The sequence below is a fragment of the Macrobrachium nipponense genome, chromosome 26 (assembly GCF_015104395.2).
Source record: "Macrobrachium nipponense isolate FS-2020 chromosome 26, ASM1510439v2, whole genome shotgun sequence".
NCBI classification, from domain to species: domain Eukaryota; kingdom Metazoa; phylum Arthropoda; class Malacostraca; order Decapoda; family Palaemonidae; genus Macrobrachium; species Macrobrachium nipponense.
In genome coordinates this window covers 71,164,189-71,181,780 of record NC_087215.1, presented here as the reverse complement: position 1 = coordinate 71,181,780, position 17,592 = coordinate 71,164,189, and the positions used below count along the sequence as shown (strand labels likewise).

The 17,592-nt window shown below is 38.8% G+C and overlaps 1 protein-coding gene across 1 annotated transcript; it reads right to left on the bottom strand.

Annotated features, from left to right (window-relative positions):
- Window positions 1-361: 361 nt before the first annotated feature.
- LOC135199717 (uncharacterized) lies at window positions 362-17,364 on the bottom strand. Its single transcript, XM_064227873.1, is given in 9 exon segments — window positions 362-1,193; window positions 2,204-2,431; window positions 4,105-4,316; window positions 12,509-13,796; window positions 14,928-15,102; window positions 15,718-15,739; window positions 15,742-15,798; window positions 16,193-16,405; window positions 17,295-17,364. Coding segments are annotated over 9 exon segments (2,562 nt in total). The 3' UTR covers window positions 362-896.
- Window positions 17,365-17,592: the final 228 nt, after the last annotated feature.

Below are 17,592 nucleotides of genomic sequence, written 5' to 3'. Positions count from 1 at the left end.
TCGGCGTTGAATGGCCTTAGTTGCACCAGTGCTTGGCGTAATGTCAAAAATCTATATAAATCAAATAAAAAATGTACCTAGAGTTTGGATAACATCTTATTTGATGGCAGTAATAAAAGCATTAAAGATAAAATATCGAAAGTTCTCATTTTTTTTCAGATTATTCTTTCAATGGTAAGAACAATAGTAGTAACAATATTCATGAAGGCAGGAAAGGTAACATAACCCCATTTCCCTGCCTTGAGGTATATGTATAAACTTGCTGGGAACGCAGATTGTCTTAATAGAAAACAGAGTTAATACTGACGATGTACAAGATTTCTGAAGAAAAAAAAAGTACCTAGGTAAACAGTCTGGTTTTATTGAGGATGAACATATTTGATCTAGGTTCATTTCTGTAGTTAGCACTTGACAATAGCACAGGAAATCTAAAGTACTTGAATATTCAAGTTTTGCATTAAATTCGAGCTCTTCACAGCATTTTGTAGATACAAGCGGGAATGATGGGGTAGTTTTTGGCAGAATGCTATAGAACATAAATTTCCACATTGAATTTTCCCAAAGAGACGACGCTACCGGCTGGGTAGCAACGGAAACAAGAAATTATCATTATTTTAAAAACATTCAGAAGATGAACCCTATTCATACGGAACAAGCCCACCACAAGGGCTACTGACTCGAAACTCAAAAGCTTCCAAATAATGTGGTGTTCGTTAGAAAGGAGTTAACGTGAAAGCAACAGGTCTAGTTACACCAGGGTGATAGCCACGTAGGTAATAGGTCTAGTTACACTAGGATGATAGCCACGCAGGTAATAGGTCTTAATCATACCAGGATGATAGCCACGTAGGTAATAGGTCTAGTTACAACAGGATGATAGCCACGTAGGTAATTAGTTACACCAGGATGATAACTACGTAGGTAATGATGAAGACGACAAAGAGTGCGAATACTATGGCCTTGGCGAGGAATTCGAGGGTCTCGAGAGACATGGTGGCCGCCTTCTCGAAGTACATATTGAACATGGTCTTCCTGTCGGGCGAGAACGACACGTTCTTCACCTGGGTCTCCTGGGAGAAGCGCTTGTCGATCAGGATGTGGAAGATGATCACCAGGAAGGTCATCATCACACAGAACAGGAGCCAGATGTCTACCATCTTGAAGTATGAGGTTTGTGGGAGCGAGTCAGAAGCCTGTCGGAGAAATTTAAAAATTAGACGATTGTTTTCCAAGAGGTCCACCCACAGAATGTTTCCGCTGCTTGGTGTTTTGTGTGTGTGTGTGCGCGAGAGTGCGTGCGTGTTTGTGTGCGTAAGACAGAGAGAAAGAAAGCCAAGCTACAGAGTAACACAAGAGAACATTGCTCGGAACTGTGATTCACTTAAGACGGCGATGAAATGGAGCAGTGAAAATGACTTTTCGGGCATTTTTTAAATCTTATCTCCTGAACTCTCTGGACGCTTCTTTTCCCCACGACGGTGAGCCCTTCAATAGAAATGACTCGTCAGTCGTTCGTTTTGCCTATTAGTTTAACAGCTAGAAGAATCAGCTGGCAGACAATATATGTGCCTGGAGAATCCAGTTTCGGCATGTGATTCAAATGTAGAACTTTATCTCATGCGCTCCTGTGTTTGTCGATTTTGTAAAGGGGGGCGGGGGGCGGGGGGGGGGGTGGGTGTGGAGGCGAGTAGGGCGAGAGTTACTATTCTAGCATTTTCAGCGAAATATCAACCAGCCATACAGTACTTGAACTTCAGCGAGCTGGAGATTTGTTAAATTTGCCGAATATTGTATACTCGTTTCAAATCTACAGATGGCACAAAGTAGAAATAATGTTTATCTAGACACACACACACACACACACACACACACACACACACACACACACACACACACACACACACACACACACACACACATATATATGGGTCTGATCACATCACCGCGATTCCTATATACGTATTAAGCTACAAATGTCCCTTAAAATTTAATTCGCTCTACCTCAGAATCAATATATTTCCATATTCTGAGGTAGAGCGAATTGAATTTTAAAGGACATTTGTAGCTTAATGCTTATATGTATATATCTGTGTGTGTGTGTGTATGTATGTATGTATGTATGTATCACGTATGTGAGTGTGTATGTTAGTGCTCATCCATAGTCAAAGAATTAAGAGTACAAAAGAAACCAGCAATAACCCACCTGTGCGAAAAGGGTAGCGAGGACGAGCAGAGACGTGAGGGCAGCCATGATCCTCAGGTCGAAGAAGTGTGTCCTGAAGAAGAGCGTGAGGTAGCTGATGATGATGAGAATGAGGGAAGGGATGTAGATGTTGAGAATCGAATGCCCGTAGAGGCGAATCAGCGGGATGCGGACTCTCACCTCGCTTGGAATTCGGGTCCCGTCCAAGAGCATCATCTCTTGTCCTATCTGTAGGGGAACGAAAAAGAAGAGTTGGCAGTTAAAATGCGTCAGGTTATTAAGGGAGCCGTTTAAAAGGCAAATCACGTTAACTACTACTGCTTCTATAACTGCTACCACTCTGAGCTCACGAGGGCTGTGTCATGGGGACTCACGTCTTGTCCTATATGTAGGGGAACGAAAAAGAAGAGTTGGCAGTTAAAATGCGTCAGGTTCTAGAAGGAGCCGTTTCAAAGGCAAATCTTATTAACTACTACGGCTTCTATAACTGCTACCACTGAGCTCACGAGGGCTGTATCATGGGGACTCACGTCTCGTGTCCTATCTGTAAGGGGACAAAGAAGAGGAGTTGGCAAATCCTGTTAGCTACTTCTGCTACTACTACTACCACATAGAACTCGCAAGGGCTGTGTCATACGGACTCGCGTCTCATGTCCTATCTGTAAGGAAACGAAGAAGAAGAGTTGGTGGTCAAAATACGTCAGGTTCTAGAGGAAGCCGTTTGAAAGGCAAATCCTGTCTTCTGCTACCGTACCCAGCTCACGAGGGCAGTGTCATAAGGACTCGCGTCTCTTGTCCCATCTAATAAGGGAGCGAAGAAGAACATTCGGCGGTTTAAGTGCGTTAGGTTCTCAAAGGAGCCGTTTCAGAGACAAATCTTGTCTACTACTACCACTAACCATTCAGAGATCAGGAGGGCGATGTCACAGGGGCTCGATTTGATTTATTTTCTTACTTTTCAAATGTTGCAGCCGCATACTAAAGGTAGGATTACACGTGCAATTTTGACTTCAATTTTGTCATGAGGATTGGCTATTTGGTTTTAAAGCAAGGTTTCATGAAGCTAAGAGATATACTGGGCCTACCAGCAAATTGACAGGAGCCATTATGATGGCAAATTCTCGCCATAGACCATCAGGACTGTAACACTGAGTCAAATGTAATGAATAAAGTATACTTTGCGAAAGCTATGATCAGAATCTTCAGGAATGGGCTCATATGACAGCACCTTTTTTTAAACTGAAGAGTCAATAAAAGCGACATCACGCGAACCATAAGATTCTGACTAGTCTTAAAACGAGGTCACGTGACACCACCTTTAATTATTATTATTATTATTATTATTTTTATTATTATTATTATTATTATTATTATTAGTTATTATTATTATTATTATTATTATTATTATTTGTGTATACTGGAAACAGACCTTCTTTCAAACATATTTTATTAAATTAGAAGAATTGAGAGAATTTTGTATAAAACCAATTCTGTAAATTCTGCCATTATTATTATTATTATTATTATTATTATTATTATTATTATTATTATTATTATTATTATTATTCAGATGAAACCCATTCATATGGAACAAGCTCACCAGGGGCCATTGACTTAGAATTCAAGCTTCCAAAGAATAATATGGTGTTCATTAGAAAGAAGTAAGAGGAGATGAAGGAAAATGCAGTAAGAAGAGATCTCACTTAATTAAAAAAAAAAAGAAGAAATTGATTAATAAATTAGTAAATAGATGAGAATGCATTAAAAGGCAAAGAGAATAGTATTGGGTTAGTAACGCATTGCACCTTCGCTTGACCTTCTGAAGAAGTTCCAATCGCACGACGTGAGGAACGAAGGACCTCTGGAACTCTGGAACTGAGAAGTTCCAGCGAGCTACTGACCTTGTACTCGTTGAGGGTTTTGCTTCCCAAGTAGGTCACGCTCGAGTTGGGATGGACCTCGAGGAAGGAGACGAGGCCCGAGACGACCTGGAGGTGCATGTCGCAATGCTGGTCGTCGAAGGGGAACAAGGTCAGGTCAAATTGACAGGTGTAAGTGGTGGAGTACTTCCGGGATACGGTGATTGGGTTCTCCTCGCCCGAAAACACGTCCACTGTAAGAGGGGACTTGATTTAGTGTGTGTGTGTGTGTGTGTGTGTGTGTTGGATTTATGATAAGCAATCATTATGTGTAATATGTACGAAGATTCTCTCTCTCTCTCTCTCTCTCTCTCTCTCTCTCTCTCTCTCTCTCTCTCTCTCTCTCTCTCTCTCGTGTGTGTGTGTTGGATTTATGATAAGCAAACATTATGTGTAATATGTACGAAGACTCTCTCTCTCTCTCTCTCTCTCTCTCTCTCTCTCTCTCGTGTGTGTGTGTGTGTGTGTGTTGGATTTAAGATAAGCAATCATTATGTGTAATATGTACGAAGATTCTCTCTCTCTCTCTCTCTCTCTCTCTCTCTCTCTCGTGTGTGTGTGTTGGATTTATGATAAGCAATTATTATGTGTAATATGTACGAAGATTCTCTCTCTCTCTCTCTCTCTCTCTCGTGTGTGTGTGTTGGATTTATGATAAGCAATCATTAGTGTATAATATTACGAAGATTCTCTCTCTCTCTCTCTTCTCGTCTCTCTCCTCCTCTCTCTCTCTCTCTCTCTCTCTCTTCCTCGTAGTAGCCATCTTGCTTGGTGAGACGTACCCGCGTGAAGTCAGATTAATCAACAGATATCACAAGTTTAACATACGACTAGAATTTGAGAAATATCTAGAAGTGTTCGTGAACTATCGGTGATAAGATTAGTGTGAAAATAGTAGGATAAAGCGTCTTCTAAGTTAGTTTATCAAGTGTAATACTATAAATCAGAACAAGATGGCAGTAAGTTCCAACTGCGGGAAGAGGTGGCGTAATTTGGCGTGTTTAGCAGATTCGCAATACGATGAGGTAGCAGGAAGGGAACTGGCATTTCTCATCTATGAAATCAGCAACAGTCCTAACCAAAAAGATACAAAAGCATTCATAGATATATTAGAAGGATATAATCCTTCAAACTGGAACAAATCTAATGAAAACATCTTGAAAATAATTGAAGAAGTTCCAAATAAAATCCAAGTGGTCAAGAGACTCATAAAGAAAATATACATAACCAACATATTCCGACAAAGAAAATGAATAAGGTGAATCTTGTGAATATCCTAATTGATGCATTAGGAAAAAGAATGCCAAAAGCATGCAAACTGTGTAAGGTTTGGTATAGCATAGTCATCCACAAAACCGTAATCAGAAAATGTGCTGCATCAACTTCCGACCCATCCACAGTGTGCTGAGGTAATACAAGATTTGAGAAAAGATACAAGAATTTTTTGTTCAACATGTCTATCATGGATAGACAATGTTATTAAATCAAGATTGAATGTACAAATAGTTGAGGATGAAGAAGAGAGGAAGAGGAAGAAGAAGAAGAAAAAGAAGAAGAGGAAAACGGAAGAGAAGTAAAACAAAAATGAAATGACAGAAAAAAATAGGAAAACACAGAACAAGTAAAAAGTATGGATGCAGAGATACTCATTGATACTACATATGGAGGCAATAAAGCAGCATAACCTACGAAGAAATAAATTACGATATGACAACAGAAAAGCAAATCCCGAAGAGGCTCTACCCAGATCTACACAATGACGGGAAAGAGGAAAAAATAGACAAGAAAGACAAAATCTGCAACCTTTTGAAAAGAGGGAATTGCAGATTTGGAGAAAGATGTTACTACAAACATCCTAAGATATGTCAAAACTTTATGAAAATATATGTAAAATGTGGCATACTTAGATGGATATGGGGATGATTGCAGAGATCTGCATCCAAAATATGTAAAAAACCAAAAAACCTAAAAGAAGGAAAAGGATGTAAGTTTCGCACAAAAAAAATGCAAATATATGCACCCTGTAGCCATGAATCATAATCAAATAAATAACCAACCAAGTAATAAAATCCAAAATAAGAAAGAAACAAATAAAGAGAGAATCAAGAATATCAGGTAAAAGAGAAAAGCAAACCACCATGAGATATGCAGATGTGTTTCAAGCAAAAAATTTCAAAGCATCAGCTCCGAAATTCTACTCAAGAGATAATAACTGTATTTATTATGCAAGATGGATATTGCAGAAACGGAGAAAATTGCAGATTCAGACACAAAATGAATAATTATGATGAAGGAAGATGAAATATTATGGAAAAGTTGGATTTTTTAATGTCAGAATTTCTGGAAATGAAAAAACAAAAAAGAACAACATACCAGAACAGGAAAGAGACATGGGAAAATCCTTATTACTACCTTATTATTAATGAAGACACGCAAACCATCATAGTGATGAATGCGCAGGGTTTAGTTTACGAGTAACTCAAAGTAAAAAAAAATAGAGTACTTAGAAGAACTAACCCAAAATGAAAAGAAAATAGATATAATGAATATAAGTGAAACCTGGTATTCCCCAAGAGACTGGGAATGATGATCAAATAAAGGGTTCAAACTTATAGATCAGATAGAAAAAATAGGAATCAAGGGGAACCGCAATATATGGGAAAGACAAAAAAACAAGGAAAATATATTGAGAAAATATAGTAACTCAGAATGTGAACTAATAGCGGTAGAATTTGAATCTGAAAAATTGATGAACATAGTAATATATGACCTCCTAATACTAAAGAGTTTGACTTAATAATTGAAAAATTGGATGATATATGTAGAAATCACAAGGACTGGACTATCTCCTATCTGGTGACTTCAACTTTCCTTTCGTAGAATGGTGGAAAACGAATAGGAGATTGTGGTTGTACTTATACATATAAAAAAAGAGAGTAATAGTAGTGCAGAAGATAAGAGGCAATTTGAAAAGCTATTAGATATGCTACTAGAATACAACATTCAACAAATAAATCACCTGCCAACAAGAAAGGAAAATACTTTTAGACCTAGTATTTGTGAACGAGATGAATTATGTTAAAGAAATAATAGTTTATAATGCGAGTATTTCAGACCATAATGTCATAGAATTAACAGTTCATTCCAAAGCAAGTGAAAATAGAGATAAGCAGAAATGAAAAAGTGGGAAGGATATGGAAAATACAACTTCTACAGTAAAAATATAAATGGTTCAGAAATTAATGAAGAATTAAACAAAGATTGGGATAACATTTTCGTAAGTGATGACATAAGGGTAAATACGGAGATATTATATATTGGAGAAAATAGTGAAAAATATATACCGAAGAAAAGTAAACATCATTCATGCATACCAAGAGACAGAAGGATCTTGTTCCAGAAAATCAGAAAGTGGAAAAAAGGTCTTGCAAAAGAAAAAATGCATGGAAAGTTTTATAGAACTAAAAAGTAAGATAGAAACAAAATGCAGAACAAAAGATTATACAATCATAAGAAAATGAAAAATCGGGATCTTGGAAGAAAAAACCCTATTAAATATCAAGCAAAACAAAACCCCAAACTATTATACTCATATGCGAAGAAGACGAATAAAAGAAAGAATAGAAATAGGCCCTCTGATGAATTGAAGGGAGATTAACGAATGAAAAAAAGGAAGGAATTTGCAACATACTGGCAGAACGATATAGAGAATTCACCCCTATGAATAGTAATGAAGATAATGATATAAATAAGAAGTAGAAGAAATAGTGAATATTTAGCTGACATAGAAATTAATGAAGCTGATATTGTGCAGGCAATTAATGAAATTAAAAATGGAGCTGCTGCAGGGCCGGATGGAGTCCCTGCTATTTTGTTAAAGAAAGTAGTTCATTCTATCGCAAAGCCACTTGCAATATTATTAAGACAAAGTGTAGATATCAGGCAAGATTTATGATGAGCACAAATTAGCATATATCACCCCTACTTTCAAAAGTGGATCAAGACTAGAGGGCAGTAATTATATGCCTGTGAGTCTAACATCACATATTATGAAAGTGTATGAAAGGGTAATGAAAAGAAAAATATTATGAAACATTTAATAAAAAATAATTTGTTTAATATAGGACAACACGGTTTCGTACCCGGAAAAAGTACACAAAACCCAACTGTTAGTCCCACCGTGAGAACATATTCAAAAATATGAAAAGCGGAAATGAAACAGATGTGTTTTATTTATCTAGACTTTGCAAAAGCCTTTTGACAAAGTAGACCATAATATATTAGCAAAGAAAATTAGAAAACACAATATCGTAGATAACGTAGGAAGATGGTTAAATTAAAGAATTTTTACACAACAAGAAAACAGATAGTTATTGCAAACGATGAGAAATCGGATGAAACCAAGGTAATATCCGGTGTGCCACAAGGTACGGTGCTAGCTGCAATATTGTTTGTTATTATGATTGAAGACATAGACAGTAATGTTAAGGATTCGGTAGTGATGAAGATAGGAACTCGCTACAAAGAGACCTTAACAAAGTATATGATTGGGCAGAGGTAAATAGGATGGTATTTAACTCTGATAAATTTGAATCAATAAATTATGGAGACAGAGAAGGAAAGCTATATGCATATAGGGGACCTAATAATGAGACAATCACAAATAAGGAAGCAGTTAAAGACCTTGGTGTGATGATGAATAGGAACATGGTTATGCAATGATCAAATAGCAATTCTGTTGGCAAAATGTAAAAAGCAAAAATGGGAATGTTGTTACGGCACTTCAAAACAAGAAAAGCTGAACACATGATTATGCTTTATAAAACATATGTATGTTCGTAGTCCACTTGAATATTGCAATATGATATGGTACCCACACTATCAAAAGGATATTGCACAAACTAGAGAGTGTACAAAGGTCCTTTACAGCTAGAATAGAAGAAGTTAAGGACCTAGACTACTGGGAAAGACTACAATCCTTAAAAATTATATAGTCTAGAAAGAGAAGAGAACGCTACATGATAATTCAGGCATGGAAACAGATAGAAGGAATAACAGAAAATATCATGGAACTAAAAATATCAGAAAGAGCAAGCAGAGGTAGATTAATAGTGCCCAAAACTATACCAGGAAAAATAAGGAAAGCACACAGGACATTAATCCACTACGCACCAGCATCGATAATGCAGCGTCTATTCAATGCGTTGCCAGCTCATCTGAGGAATATATCAGGAGTGAGCGTAGATGTGTTTTAAGAATAAGCTCGACAAATATCTAAACTGCATCCCAGACCATCCAAGATTGGAAGATGCAAAATATACCGGAAGATGTACTAGCAACTCTCTGGTAGACATTAGAGGCGCCTCACACTGAGGGACCTGGGGCAACCCGAACGAACTGTAAGGTCTGTAAGGTAAGGTCTCGTGTGTGTGTTGGATTTATGATAAGCAATTATTATGTGTAATATGTACGAAGATTCTCTCTCTCTCTCTCTCTAAGAATTGAAGGGAGATTAACGAATGAAAAAAAGGAAATTTGCAACATATTGGCAGAACGATATAAGAGAGAATTCACCCCTAGAATAGATAATGAAGATAATGATATAGAAGTAAGGGACGAAAATAGTGAATATTTAGCTGACATAGATATTAATGAAGCTGATATTGTGCAGGCTATTAATGAAATTAAAAATGGAGCTGCAGCAGGGCCTGATGGAATTCCTGCTATTTTGTTAAGAAAGTAGTTCATTCTATCGCAAGCCACTTGCAATATATTAAGACAAAGTGTAGATACAGGCAAATTTATGATGAGCACAAATTAGCATATATTACCCTACTTTCAAGAGTGGATCAGACTAGAGGCAAGTAATTATAAGAGGCCTCTGAGTCTAACATCACATATTATGAAGTGTATGAAAGGGTAATGAAGAAAAATATTATGAAACATTTAATAAAAAATAATCTGTTTATAATAGGACAACATGGTTTCGTACCCGGAAAAAGTACATAAACCCAATTGTTAGTCCACCGTGAGAACATATTCAAAAATATGAAAAGCGGAAATGAAACAGATGTGGTTTATCTAGACTTTGCAAAGCTTTTGACAAAGTGGACCATAATATATTAGCGAAGAAAATTAGAAACACAAATCGTGGATAAAGTAGGAAGATGGTTAAAAGAATTTTTACACAACAGAAAACAGATAGTTATTGCAAACGATGAGAAATCGGATGAAGCCAAGGTAATATCCGGTGTGCCACAAGGTACGGTGTTAGCTGCAATACTGTTTGTTATTATGATTGAAGACATAGACAGTAATGTTAAGGATTCGGTAGTGAGTAGTTTCGCTGATGACACAAGAATAAGTAGAGAAATTACTTGTGATGAAGATAGGAACGCTCTACAAAGAGACCTTAACAAAGTATATGATTGGGCAGAGGTAAATAGGATGGTTATTTAACTCTGATAAATTTGAATCAATAAATTATGGAGACAGAGAAGGAAAGCTATATGCATATAGGGGAGGGGACCTAATAATGAGAACAATCACAAATAAGGAAGCAGTTAAAGACCTTGGTGTGATGATGAATAGGAACATGTTATGCAATGATCAAATAGCAATTTCTTTTGGCAAAATGTAAAGCAAAAATGGGAAATGTTGTTACGGCACTTCGAAACAAGAAAGCTGAACACATGATTATGCTTTATAAAACATATGTTCGCAGTCCACTTGAATATTGCAATATGATATGGTACCCACACTATCAAAAGGATATTGCACAAATAGAGAGTGTACAAAGGTCCTTTACAGCTAGAATAGAAGAAGTTAAGGACCTTGACTACTGGGAAAGACTACAATCCTTAAAATTATATAGTCTAGAAAGGAGAAGAGAACGCTACATGATAATTCAGGCATAGAAACAGATAGAAGGAATAGCAGCGTCTATTCAATGCGTTGCCAGCTCATCTGAGGAATATATCAGGAGTGAGCGTAGATGTGTTTAAGAATAAGCTCGACAAATATCTAAACTGCATCCCAGACCATCCAAGATTGGAAGATGCAAAATATACCGGAAGATGTACTAGCAAAACTCTAGTAGACATTAGAGGTGCCTCACACTGAGGGACATGGGCAACCCGAATGAACTGTAAGGTCTGTAAGGTAAGGTCTCTCTCTCTCTCTCTCTCTCTCTCTACTCTCTCTCTCTCTCTCTCTCGTGTGTGTGTGTGTGTTGGATTTATGATAAGCAATCATTATGTATAATATGAACGAAGATTCTTTCTCTCTCTCTCTCTCTCTCTCTCTCTCTCTCTCTCTCTCTCTCTCTCTCTCTCTCTCTCGTGTGTGTGTGTGTGTGTTGGATTTATGATAAGCAATCATTATGTGTAATATGTACGAAGATTCTCTCTCTCTCTCTCTCGCTCTCTCTCTCTCTCTCTCTCTCTCTCTCGTGTGTGTGCGTGTGTTGGATTATGATAAGCAATCATTATGTATAAATATGAACGAAGATTCTTTCTCTCTCTCTCTCTCTCTCTCTCTCTCTCTCTCTCTCTCTCTCTCTCGTGTGTGTGTGTACGTGCTAGTGGGTTTTCAGTTGGTATCTGTGTTATATAGAAAGCTCTCTCTCTCTCCTCTCTCTCTCTCTCTCTCTCTCTCTCTCTCTCTCTCTCTCTCCTTAAATGCAATGCACATAAGCAGTTAGTAATTAAATTTGGCTACGGATATAATATATAATATATATATATATTAATATATATATATAATATATATATATTATATATATATATATATATATATATATTTATATATATATATACATATATATATATATCTCTATATATATCTATATATATATATAGATATATAGACATCTATATATATATATATATATATATATATATATATATATAAATATATATAATATATGAAGGTCTATGTACAATATAGCTATCTACTGTTTCCCTTACTTTGTTTTTTCTCTATTTTTTTTTCACGGGGGCTTTTTTTCAATATGCTGTGTAGTGAATACTGTGATCACCAATAAGAGTTCATACTAACATATTAATTTGTACGGTCTTTTATCAAGGAATGCCGGTGAGATAATCTTATCAAATACTTTTGACTCCCAATAATGAATATCAATTCGTATAGTTCGTGAGTATTAGATACATATTTAAGGCCTTTTGATTTACAAAAAAGTTAAAACAATGCAATCATTTCTACGTATTCTTTTTTCTTTCTTTTTTTTTTGTCACTGAGTATTGAGAGAGTCCTAAGCGTTCGATCTCCTCGCCAAGGACCCTTTTTTGCTCGGTGGAATATTCCGACGTCGTCGAGTCCCACCACCAGAGCTCGAAACCCGAACTCACCTCCAGGTCTTGCTCACCTTCGGCAGCCACCGAGTCGTCTCTCCTGACGGGTTCCCTCAGCCTCTTGATCGACGCCACGGCGTCTGTCGAGATGAGCAACTCGTCGATGGTGTCCGTGTTGAGCAGCTTCACGATCGGGGACCACAGCTTCGCCATGGTCTCGACCCTGGGCGCGTTGAGGCTCTCGTTCGCCTTCAGGTTGATGTATTCCAGGCGGTTGTCGAACCACGACATTTCCAGTTCGTAGGACAGCCGCATGTCCATGCTCACCGTCTCGATGTCGACGGACTTGATCACGACTCGGATCACGACCGGGACGTTGCTGTTCGCCTTGCGGGGCACCCTCGGCGGCAGGTGGGCGTGGTAGTCCTTCGGGAAGGATATGAGCTCGCATTCCAGCTCGTCGCTCTGGTCGCGGCAGTCGTACTTGAGGTCGCAGCGGAAGGGCAGGGGCACGCAGGTGCCGTCGTCGCAGGTGAACTGGTCGTCGTTGCAGGGGGAGAGGAGCAGCCGCTTCCTCTGGCCTCTCTTGTCCTCACACAGGTCCCTCTCCAGCAGCCACCACCGGCGGCCCATCGGGTAGTCCAGTTCGAAGTGTTCCATGGACGCGATGGTGCCGCCGTTGACGGTGTCCACGTAGTACCACGTCCCGTTATCCCGCCGGATGTGGTAGGAGCCGTAGCTCTTGAAGACCAAGCCACCGAACTCCTCCTGGTAGGCCACGAAGTACACGTTCCTGAGCTCGGTCTCGCACGTTCCCCGGATGATGAACCGCTGGGGCTCGTTGAAGGTGCAGAGGGCGCACCTGATCCAGGCGCAGTCGTCGTCGATGACGCCGTCGGGCTGGATGGCCGCGCAGTTCTCGTACCGATAGCCGTTGGGCTCGTCAGGGGCCCAGTAGGACTCGTTGTCTACCTTGTCGTCGTACCCCCTGATCCACACGTTCTCGGTCCGCTTGTCGTTCAGGTCGCTCCAGTAGAATAAAGGACACTTCTCCGAGTCGGGCCACCTCTCGTTCAGGATCTCGTACAGGTGCTGCGACTCCCTCAGGCTGGTGACGGTGGGGAGGTGGGTCCCGAGGGCTTCGCAGATGTACAACGCCTCCGTCTCGAGGACCCTCGGGAACCAGAAGTGCAGCTTGGACGTGTCCTCTTGGCAGAACTTCGGCAGGGGCATCTCGTAGGAGGTCACGTTGTATAGCGTCCATCCGGCCTCCCAGAAGATGTAGTTCCCCTGAGGATCGGCTTGGCAGCTGGCGATTCGCAGGATCTCGTTGTCGGATAGGACTCTGTCCCACACATTTACCTGCCGAGACACACACACACACACAGACTAAGCTATTTCACGAGTTTAAACATTCATGAAAAGAATAACTGTAAATAATTTTACTTGAAACCAACTGAATTTTGGTTGTCATTGTGCAGAAGAGATTGACTGGTTGATTATGGCTATTAAAACTGGCGTCACTACATCTAGGTTACTGACGCCGAGTAAAAAAAAAAGAATATACTATTTCCTTCTTAAGTAAGAATTTAAAGTAACCGAGAAATGACCTCAGAGGATCTGACGATAGTTTTGAAAAGAATATTCTATAATTCGTTTTTATTCTAGTTAAAACTAATTTTTTTTAGAATGAATCAATATCATCACGATGTTTGTGAATCTTAAAATACCAACCAAAGAGACGGATTGGTTGACAAATTAGGAAAATCATCTGATCTATAATAATAATAATAATAACAAAATACTCATGAATCTTCAACTGGAGAAACAAATCAACAGTTATGTAATTGTACACACACATATATATATATATATATATATATATATATATATATATATATATATATATATATATATATATATATATATAAATAAAACTGTAAGAATAGCTATCGGGAATATGGGAACCGGACAGATTACCGAAGTTATCCTTACAGTTGTTGGCCTGGTCGGTAACTCTACTAAAGTCCTGATTTCTCCTCTGTGCGCTGGTTCGAATCCACGAGAGGACGAAATGATTATCAACTAAAAAATTCCCCCTTCAGTTAACACATACGAAAATATATTAATTCCGAGGTAGAGCGAATTGGGTGTTGAAGGGCTTTTGTAGCTTGATGCGTGTATATGAATCACGGTGATGTGATAAAAATTCATATATATATATATATATATATATATATATATATATATATATATATATATATATATAGTATATGAGTCATATCACATTAGCGTGATTCATGCAAATACATCGAGCTACAAACGTCCTCTAATATCTAATTCGCTCTACCTCGGAATTAATATATTTTCATATATCTAAACCGAAGGGGAATTTTTTTAGTCCATAAGATATTTGCCAGCTCACGGGCGCGAACCATCGAACCCGACAAATTGAGGACGCACAGCGAAGCTTTAAACCATACCGCCACTGACCTGCGACAGGTCACCGCTGTAGCTCTCGTGTTTGGTCTTCCCGTTCCCCAGTTTGGCGAAGTCTCCCTTCACGGGCCGCCCGACGTTGTAGAACATCTGCCGTACCACGTACCCGTTCAGGAAGGTCTGGATGCGTCCTTTGGTGTGGTCGTAGGTGAAGCAGAGGTGGTACCATCTGAGGGGAAGAGGGGGGTGACGACTCTCAGAATCATTTTCTGCATCTTTTAAGAAAGAATTTTGATAAATTTATTACTATTGTTTAAGAGGTTAAGCAAAAAAAAAAAGGTAACCCATTTATGGTTGTTTGTATGTATGTATATACGTATGTATAACTGAATCGCCAAAAATAAGGTACGTGATGATTATATAAGTAGAGACAAAATCCACGAAGGAAAGTGAAACAATGGAGTAACTGCTCCAAGGCCTTACAACACCTCATCCTTTACTAAGCAGGCCTTGTAAAGGACGCTAAGTTGAAAGGCCTCGCAGCTGTGCTCCATTGTTACACTTTCCTTCGTGGATTTTGTCTTTATTAAACAATATATATATATATATATATATATATATATATATATATATATATATATATATATATAATATAAACTGACTGACGGCATGACTACTTCACTAAGAACTTCGTAATAAAGACATTATCAAAAACCTACACAGTAGGGACATCTATCTAAAAACTAACGAACATACTACGATTGAATCTAAGATATCATTGAAAACTTTGCAAAAAATTGTTGACAATTTTGTTGGTAACTTCGAAGGGCGCTTGGGCACTCACCTGAATGCCCAGAGTTGCTGGGCAAAGGCTGGAAGTTCCAGGTGTGAGATATGGCCACCCGCACTTTGTCAACCCACACCTCTGGAAAGGTAGAAAGAAAGTGATATTATGTGGTATGTATTACAGGCTGCATGTCTTTTATTGCATATTGTATGTCATAAAGTTGTTTTCATTGTGTAAACAAATAGACGAAAACACCAATATATATATATATATATATATATATATATATATATATATATATATATATGACATAGATAATATATTCTCTATGCGCATATATAATCACAAACATTAAGCAACAGCACTTCGTTAAATATCCAATTCGCTCAACCTCGGAAGTTATACCTGACAGATTCGATCCACAGACAGCGACAACCTCCTACTTCAGTGGCCTATACACCCAATTAACCCTTTATCGTTCTCCCTCCTTCACACCCCGCCCCCACTCCTACACCCCCAACCCTCCTCCCACCTGCTCTCAGCATCCAAATCTTGCTGTCAACGTTGTCGGCCAAGAAGAGCAGCGTCGCCCTAGTGTGTAGGAAGAAGATCTTGAAGCGAGCGCAGAGCGTCAAGGAGTCCACCAGGGTGGACCTACTCAGTTTCCCCTTGTAGACAGCTTCCGTGATCGGGGAAGCCACGCCGTCCTCCTGGAATCTGATGACCTGGACGCATGACGAAGGGCCTGGGAGAGAGAGAGAGAGAGAGGAGGGAATGAAGGTGGGGTCTCTGGGAGATTTTGGTTGGAGAGTTAATTTTGCTATTTGTTATCTAGAGTCTAAAAGGATTAGTTTATCAAAAAAAGGTAAAAATACTGAAAGTTGTTAGTTTTACACACACACACACACACACACACACACACACACACACACACACACACACACACAGAGGGGAGGGGGCAGATCAGTTTGACAAAGAATATTAATATTATTATAATTGTTTTCCAACGAGGATTTACCCAACTGAATTTCCATATTTACCTAACATGGTCATAATTAAGGTTAACGTACGTACATATTTTTTTTAAAGCATATTACTCACCAACAAAGAAAATCCAAATGAGCAGAAGTTTTCGGAGGGTAACGAATATATTTCGAAGCATTATTCAAAGGCAATTGAAAAGAACTCGACGAAGATCCAGACAGCTGTCACTTTCTATAACATATTAAGGCAGTAAGTTCAGTGAGAACAAATTATGATGTCTACGGGAGAACTTCAGAAGTGAACGCACAGAACCGAAGTCAGCGAAGACGTCCACAAAGACAGTGATATCTATTTTGAGGTCTGTGATATCACCACATTCTGGAATCAGTCGGGACACCTCTGGAAGCAGCGAGTTCTGAATTCGGTTATGTCCTACACTGACGTCAGCAATTGTTTTCGAAATTACCGAAGTTGCCCTTGGAGACACATCTGAATCTCTGATGACGTCCTGGAGGAAGTCAGTAGGTACCTTTACGCCTTAAGTCAGCGAAACGTCTGAAGTCTTCTGGATGCATCTATCGCTCTTGACCAAGAAGTTTCAGTGACATTCCCCCTGAAGCTATGATTAATTCAAAGAGGATTCGTCTGACTGGATCGCCCATCGGTGCCGTTTTTGCTGCGGGTGGAGATCCCGATATCGGCATTCTCCCATCGATCCATTGCTATTAGATTAAAAAAAAAAAAAAATCTATTGATCAACGATAGGAAATCGTCGTTCAACCATTTCGAATCTTTATACTTAGGAATACCAATTGTTCGTTATTAGACCGAAGAAGTTTTTCATTTTAGTTTAGTATCTTTTAAACGATTGAGAGTGATCGTTCAGCTCTTTCTGAATTTAAGAGAGTATCGTTGATTTATAGAAATACTTCAACGTCATATTCTCAA